We start from the raw sequence: 8,651 nt of genomic DNA, 5'->3' as shown, positions 1-8,651 counted from the left end.
GGCAAATAGCCTTTATTCGGTTCAGGGCATAATCCTTCATCATGCCCGTGGTGCAACGTTTTACGCACAAGTGATATACTTTAAATCTTCTACATACAAATAGAATGATGTTATATCTAGTTATTTGATTAAAGATCGTTAAAAATTATCCGGCGCTATTTTTACTTTACGGCCCGTTGCTAAGGGTAACGGGCGTTACTGCAACTTTACGGCCCGTTGCCCCGAGCACTGAGCCGTAAAAGTATTATAACGCCCGCTGGTCGTAAACTCATTATTTCCGTCATGGAGATTAATGTGAAACAAACAGTTTCGATCGATTTATACGCAAATACATGTTATGAGCTTAATTCACTTTTGATAATTAACCGCCGGTGCAAATATTACATATTTACTTGAACGGGCACTAACTTGAATTGCAACATAATTTTCACCCAAAGCTCCATGAGAATTTGAGGATTGCCATTTTTTTGTGAAATCTTGTGAAATTGTCCTCCAAAGATCCATAGGTTTTTCAAGAGAAACTTCTTTTTTTAGACCAAATGATACTTTTCTCGCACTGTAATCTGGCGTAATCTCTAGCTGTTACGTATCTGTAAAACTTAGTCGTTTAAAGTAAAGACCTTATTTAACCAACTCACTAAAAATTACCTTGGTGTTAAAGTCAGGCGTGTTGCTGGTAAAAGAGGTTCTGAAACACGATATATCTTTGTTAGTTACTATTCTGTTCTTGCATGCAGATCATCAAATACTTCTGGAGTCATGCTTAAATTATTTAAATATTTTTCCAGACCTTTGGCCCTCACTTTAATTCACTTTAAAAATCTTCGTGAAACATTTTCATATCAACTGCGTTTAATGGATGAAACCAATATTGTCTCTCCTTTTTGGAGAGTTCTTCGGAATATTTTTCTTCGGAACCGCAAGGGCAACAAAATATTTCACTTAGCCCTGCCTGAAATTTGCTCATTTTTTTTTAATATTGCTAAGTATTATACGTGTAAACGAATAATTTAACAAATAAGTTGCTTGATACTAAAAAGGAAAAACGAATAAAAGGAGAGGATAAAATCCAGAAACGATGCCAAGTCAAATTCTGTTCGACTTTTTATGTTAAAATTGAATAAAAATGAATATGTCAAAACTGATACTTGAAAAGGTGGATTGGAGAACAAAGAGGGCACCTAAGGGTTTAATCGCCGTTCGTCGGCCTTTCGCTTTACTACTACTACCTGAAATTTATATATACAGAGGAAGTTCTATGTAGTTTTATAAGCCAAAAAGCTTTTTTCAAGAACTACCGCCATTTGTATGTAACTACCTTAAGAATGTTTCTGTTCATTTTCAGGTTAAAGCAAAAAAGGTGACAATTTATAGAGCAAATTGCGCTCTTCCGACAGATATCAGACCCTTGTGGGTGGCAGCAATAAAAGTTTACATTCGTCTTACATCTGTAAAGAACTTGATTAAAAAGTTTTATGAGGTGTTACATGTTCAGAAGTTTTGCTTTGCGCAAACTAAGAAAGTTATTTCATCTAGGTAAACTTTCATACTGCATATATCGAACTTTTCTATCGGATGTGAAGGGTTCGAATATCTCTATCAAGCAGTATGTAAAACGTGCATTATAGAGTATTGTCGTTAATGAGTTGTCAATCCTGATGGTTTCGAAACTTCGTTTCAGAAAGTTAATTTTTCATATCATCTTCTGACATAATAATTATTAAAAAAGTCTCAGATCCGAGATAAAGCCTTTAGGCTAAAAATTGAGCCTTTGTACTTTCTCAAGACAGCATGGAGATAGAGTAGACAACTCTTTAGAGTAGATAATAATGGAAAAATCATCGTTCAAAGTCAACTTTATATTATACAAAAATGTCACGAAACTCTCTATTAAAACAACAAAGCTTCTGGAATCTTAATATCTAGATTAAAACATTACTTATACACAAGTAAAAAAACTACTCTTAAAACATTGTATAGGTATTCTAAATAGTACCTAAAAGTCACATACATATCACAAATGCATTAAATAACGTTACAACTAGTATGTTCGAAGGTACTAGCCTCAATGATAACTTGATAGTCCAAATGGTTCCCTTGGCAAAAACTCACCAATTCCTCAAATTCAATCTCGAAACTAAAGCTTTCCGCAGAATGTTGTGGCGCATCAAAAGGCTCAAACTCTGATCTCTTCACTCGAGATTTCATCACTTTCAACTTCCTGCAATTTTGTGATATTGGAAACTGCTTGGCGAAAATAACAGTGAATGTGTGCGAAAGAATTCGGTTTCCATTACCAATGAACATCATTCCGAATTTGACTTTTGTTGAGATATGTAGGTTGTAGCTCCAGTAAAATTTGAAGATCTTCTCTAAAGGACAAGTCATAAACTTCCATATGTGAGCATTAACACAAATGCAAGATGTTTCTGAATAGATGGTGAAATTTTTATGGTTGAATCCTGAGCCAAATTTACGACGAAAAGATCGTATAAAGACATGTTCAAAAATGCTTCGTCTTCGATCTACAGGGTGTCAAAAAACACTTTTTTTTTCGTTCTTTTTTTTATTGCTTATTTATTTTTTATCAAGACTTTGATTTTATATACGGGGTGATATTATATGTGATATTAAAAATAAACAAGTAATTTAAAAAAAACGAAAAAAAAGTGTTTTTTAACACCCTGTAGATCGAAGACGAATTATTTTTGAACATGTCTTTATACGAACTTTTTGTCTTAAATTTGGTTCAGGATTCACCCATTAAAATTTTTACTATCTATTCAGAAACACCCTGTATATCCATATTTGATTTTAACTGGCGGATCCATTGAAATTACGAATAAAGTTAAACAGTCATGAACAATCAAAATTGGAAAGTACATCTTAGAATAATCGCACGACCTGCCAGTTAAGACTTCATTCTGGTATACTCACCATTTACAATGAAAACCATGGTATATTCCTGCTTTTCACTGCTAGTAAAGGACGCAGCTCTTAAAGTGATGCCTGACTTCAAGAAAACATTCTTTTGATGTCGTTGTATTAAGTGCTCTGGAAGGGACCCTATTATGCCCTTCCAGGAACACTCATAGCTGTTCCCCAATGGACAGGTTGTGGGATAAAACCTGCACACATTTACGTGCAACATTCTATCAGGTCCGCTGGCGATATAGGGGCACCCTTCCCATTTGCAAGGAAAGGCTATAAAGGAGTGGATTCTTTCCAGGGCCCAGGCTCTTGTTATTGATTTTTTGACTCTAATATCAAAAAAAGTTGGTATTTAAGGTTTTTTTTTTGTATTTGTTTTGAGGGTGTACCGGCAAGTCGGACAACTTATACATCTTCTCCAGCAATCGAAGCAAATTACGTGACTGTTGATGCACATCATTATAGGGGGGATTATGTAGTTGAAACATACAGGACACTCGAATTCTTTAGATATGTGTTTTTCCAATCTGCTGTCATTTTCCGTTAGAGGATAAGCTACCTGGAAAATTGGAAAATTGAAAGTTTTCAACGTTGTCATCTCAGAAATGAGCAAAAATCAGAAATCGGACAAATCCGTTTTTGTGATATAGTGAGGCATTTCTTGTAATTCTCTATATACGTATTTTAATGTTCTTTCAGCTGATGCAGCGCCCGCTTCAGGAGCTTTTACCGTTTTCGAGGTATTGGACTTTAAGTGACGTGTGTTCAGAGAGACGTGACTATCACTTTGGGGTGGTTTTGGAAAGAGGAAATTGTGCAGAAAGGTGTCATTTCGTGCTTACTTAAAGTTTCCTCACAATATCAAAGAAAATTAATTCAGTTGTTAAAGATTCTAAAACGATCGATTACTTTCCAGTAGATCGAACGTTTCGGGGGGCTTATTGCGGTGTTTAATAGTAAAACAGGATAAAGTACTTACTTTTTGAGGAATTAGCGGCCTCACATCGAAAGTGTTCATGTTGAGTGCCATTTTAAAGGATTTCCTTATGGAACGATGATTTCTCACAAACAGGGCTTTAGGTACAATCTCTGAAATGATATTTCATATTAAATGTACTACTTTTCCAACAATATTTCTGGTTTAGGTAATTTAATCAATAAACTAGCGATCAAATGTTATGGAACTGGAGAATTATTTTTTACTTCATTTGAGTCACTAAAATGTACCTTTTCTTACAGAATCCAATGTAAATGATAAGTTTTCTTGAATTTGCTATTTCTTAGGATTAATTTGCCCATAGATATACTTAAATCAATTTTTTTTCATTTTCACGTAATAAGAGGATTAACGAGAATATGTTTACAATGTTTTCTAAAGGCGATTTTTGGCATGGTTCCATTTAAGGCCTGGAAACTATTTTCCCATAGGACACTCTGTATATTATTGGATATGACGAACCCACGTATTACAAGGAACAATTTGTTAATACTTCCCCATACACGTCTTTATCAGTTTTCGAATGGTTCGAGCCTTCATGAAACTGTTTCCAAGGTTTTTGGAAACCTGCATGTTTGACACGCTAAATGTCTACATTTTCAAATGGAACGCCTTGTATATTATGCAATTCTTTAGAGTTGTTGCCACAAGTTTAATTTAACTATACCCACAAATTGTAACGAAGCTTTAAAATTATTTAAAAAATCATAATGTTGATACGTAAGAAACCCACATGCGCGGTTGAAATTAATGAATTCGATTGCACTGGATGTTTTTTGGTCACTTTCATTTTCAAAGACTTTTACATAAATTAGTTTAGACAATAACTACAGTCAAATAAACATGTCAGTCAAGCAAAGTCAAGTTCGAGGTGAGATGTTAAGAGACAGGGGTTGTGACGAGAGGGGATTTTTTTCTGAGTCATTTATGTCACGCGAGTAAATTGTGCCTCATCATTCGTCAGTTGAATTGATTGGTAAATAAAAAATGAGGATTTCAAAGGAGAATACATCATCCACACTGGAAGAAAATCTATTAAGCATGTTAATGATGAGAAAACCTCGCTGGGATCAGTTAGCTCGAGATAGATTGTGAGAATGTCCGCGTTTGTACAGAGGGATCGTTTAAATTTTATATCTAGTCAGCTGTGGAGTTTGTTGAAGAAAGAAACGTATGTCGATAAAAGTAAATTAAGCAGCATAACCTCATTCGGCTCCTTCATCAAGAAGTAATTTTAACGTCATTTTGCGGCATATGATCAAGCAACGACCTACTTTTCATCTTCTATTTCTCTTATGTAAAATCCCACAGCAGGGTAGATGTGAAATTTAAATGATCTCATAGTAGTGATCTGCGCATTGCGAGTATCTTGAGTTTAAAGGAAAGCGAGTACATTTTAGACGGTTTAAGCTATTTTTGTTTAATTACTTGAAACCCTAAATTGGTTGTCACTCATGGATCTGAATGTTAATAATGTCGCGGATAATGAGTACATTTAGACCATGAGTAAATATCTCCGATACAAGAAGAGTGATCCGTAATTATTTCTCTGATGCCCCCGCTTGATCGTTGAGACCTCACCTTGCACTTTCTAACTGGAAAAGTTTCTTCAAACTAAGCAAGACATATATCAAGAAGTATTTTGAACGTGTCGCTTAAATATCGGTTTCAGACGAGATCTCTAACCGCAATAGCTTATTTTTTAATAAATTTAACGTTTACGGTGCGAAATTTTTTAAGGGATGTCGTTAAAGGATTTCTGTCCACCACTTTCTAGTAGTAGTAATGCATTGATTATAGTTATCAGAAAGATGATGATACAAATATTGGATTTAGTTTTGTTAGTATTTATGTTAGAAAAAATATCATCCAGCTGAGAGTGAGCGGTCATCCTAGTAAATCCGTGCACGTGTCTGTGCAGTAAATGAAGAAGTTCAGTGACATGACTGTCTCTTAAATTTCCAGCTGTTATTATAGATTTAGATTTACGTGGTCTGAAAACCTCGTGCATAAGTCAGATAAGTCACTCAGAAAAGCCGGCGTCCCATCCATTATCTGTCCGCGCTGCCGGGAACTCTGATGTTCGTACTGTCCTATCCTAGTAGTATTAAATTCTTAACCGTTACCGCTTCCATATTCCGTTGTTACTCATCAGACTAACAATTCCCATTTCGTAAGGCACTCCCCCGTTCATACGTTTTTAATCGCGTTTTGCGCGATAGAAATAAGCCGGTATTCCGACCGGTATTTAAGTTCAGTTATTTATTTTGTCGTTGTTTTTTCACTTTTTTAAGTCCTGCATAAACCCATTGACTTTCCTCTTGACGTTTACATCTAATTAACTGAGCCCTGAACATTTGTCTTCACTCTTTAAAAGCCTATTCAAAAGTTACGTTGTGCCCTGATATAGCCGTCCCTTTGTCGCGTAATTCAAAGGGCGGCGCCTAGCGTTCGTAATAAAATTACCGGAACCGCATTGCTAATCCAGATACATAACGAAACGTGTACCTACACCGTAAAAAAGGGCGTCACAAAAATCCTTATAATCGTATCTTTCCAGTCTGCACGGGTTTTTTTTAAGTCCTGGACAGTCCACTTTTCCATTGGTTCCCTTGAGCATTATAAAATGTTATGAGCCTGCCAAGCGCATCATCCCATAGCTATCTTTATCTCTTCTTATCTGTTATCGCTTTTGGAGTAATTTCAGTTTAGCTCCGAAATGGCATGAAATTACGATGAAATTCATCCTAAAAACCGGATTAGCGCAGCTGCAACAGTTTTATCCTTCAATTTACCATCAGCATAAATTCCAGCGATTTTTCTTTTTCCCCGCTTTGTGTTTATGTCACTTCGGAACCGCGGATCATCCCCTTAGGATTAATTTTACTTTATTGTTTTACCGGAATTAATTCACGAAAATACAATTTTGAATCGGTTAAACAAATCCCGCGACGGCGCCCGCATAATGCAAATTGTCAGCGATACAAAAAAGAGGTTTTATTAAAGCTTATTATTGCCAATTTGAGTGAGTAATGGGTTTTCTGTTATTCAACACTCAGCCCGGAGGCTTTAGGAAAAATAGGGATGTTTGTGCCACCTGCAATAATTGAAATGAAAACTTTTGAGAGCTATTGGAAAATTAAATTAACTGAGGACATACAAAATCTCGTTAACAGCGATGTAAGGTTTATCGCCTCCGTAATTGGCAAGACCTGGTCTAAAGGGCCGATTATTCCGCTTTAATAGGTATTGAAAATCGGTTCGTAAAGATTTTACTACTCCACATAATAGACGGCTTTAATTTCATAAATGTACCCTCACATATTTGATGAGCTTTGCAAGGGTTGGGTATCTTAATTAAACACTTCTTACCTATATATAAACAATAATATCACAAGGTTTTAATGGTGTTTAAACAATCACTACATAGAGGTCTATATACATATACAACACTATTCTACTTCACTCTATACGAGCTATATGCCCATTTCAGTACTACAAACCGAAGTTTTTGCAATGAAAAATGTCTGAGCGTATTTTGATGTTTATTTATCGGATTTGGCGCCCAAAATAATTTTTTTTCACCGATACAAATTTCCACATTCGAGTTAAACGTTAGTTGTGTAAGAATAGCTTATTTCATACTCAAAAAACCAACATTTTCACAAAACGAACCATATTTTACTTCCCCGGATTGCTTGGTTAACCAAATGCACACGTATTTATTATTCACGCAGTATTAACCAGAGATAGAATAATTCTAAATCAGACTAAAAAATGGATTTCGTTTCTCTACATTTATATGAAACGCTCCGAAATGGAATTTATGATGAGTAGAAAATTGTTCCTCAGCTCCGTGGAATAAAGTAAGTTATTGGAGTTGGCACAAAACGATCAACGTCAATTTGTCACGGGATAATAAAACCTGGGAATCGATTACGATAGGTATTTGTGAGTTTTTCCTAACTTACTTTAAATAGATTAATTTTGAAAAGGGACGTAAATCCGGGCATGGGTGGATTAAACGGCGCAAAAATCCTCGTGGAAATAGCACTGGAGCTGCTAAATTATTGACGGAACAGGGCGGGATGCAAAACAAGGACTTTTGTTTGAATTGGGTCAATGGTAGAGGCACATTTAATACGTTTGAAAACTAGGCAGATACCTCTATCATACGGACATGCATATATCTTTATCGGTAAACTTTTACACCATTCTCGTTGTTTTTGGTATGCTAAAACTCCACTTTTTATATAGGCCACCCTATATCTATTAGGCGATTATTTGAAATTGCCCTCAATTAGAGTTAATTTGGTTATAGGAGTTCCTATACTCATCTCTTTTAATTTTTGAGTAATATACATACAGGGTGATCCAATTGCTATGGGCCACTATTGCTATCTTCTAAACCGTAAACAATACAAGTTCGGCTAAATTAGACAAAGGTTGTCAAATTTGATGACAAGTTAAGATCTCGAGGCACTATTTCCAAAATTTGTTCGGTTTCGGAAGTATTGGGAAAAAAACGAAATTTTGCCGAAAATGTTTTTGTAACATTTAGAAGACAGCAATAGTGGCCTATAGAAATTGGACCACCCTATACGTATTGATAAAAGTCCTCACCCTTTCGCCCGATCTCTACAGTCTCGCTTTGGAAAAGCAAGACATCTCGAATTCTGGTTCAGACCCCTGGAAAGGTGAATCTTGGGGCCGAGCCATCGAG

The 8,651-nt window shown here is 35.7% G+C and overlaps 1 protein-coding gene across 3 annotated transcripts; it reads right to left on the bottom strand.

Moving 5' to 3' along the window:
* Window positions 1–1,844: 1,844 nt before the first annotated feature.
* On the bottom strand, window positions 1,845–7,483 carry LOC136418001 (E3 ubiquitin-protein ligase Siah1-like). 3 transcript variants are annotated; one of them, XM_066403888.1, is made up of 6 exons: window positions 7,301–7,483; window positions 3,911–4,020; window positions 3,321–3,490; window positions 2,938–3,260; window positions 2,298–2,391; window positions 1,845–2,221 (listed from the first exon to the last, which is right to left on the bottom strand). In XM_066403888.1, exons 2-6 carry the CDS (start codon window positions 3,959–3,961, stop codon window positions 2,026–2,028), a joined length of 834 nt encoding a protein of 277 aa, XP_066259985.1. In that variant the 5' UTR covers window positions 3,962–4,020; window positions 7,301–7,483; the 3' UTR covers window positions 1,845–2,025. The 3 variants fall into 3 exon arrangements, with proteins under 3 accessions (XP_066259985.1, XP_066259984.1, XP_066259986.1); XM_066403889.1 differs by having other exon boundaries at window positions 2,083–2,221; window positions 2,298–2,372; XM_066403887.1 differs by having other exon boundaries at window positions 1,845–2,372.
* Between the last annotated feature and the right edge of the window lie 1,168 nt (window positions 7,484–8,651).

This window comes from Euwallacea similis, chromosome 32, assembly GCF_039881205.1.
Source record: "Euwallacea similis isolate ESF13 chromosome 32, ESF131.1, whole genome shotgun sequence".
Classification (NCBI taxonomy): domain Eukaryota; kingdom Metazoa; phylum Arthropoda; class Insecta; order Coleoptera; family Curculionidae; genus Euwallacea; species Euwallacea similis.
This window is presented reverse-complemented; position numbering and strand designations above follow the sequence as displayed.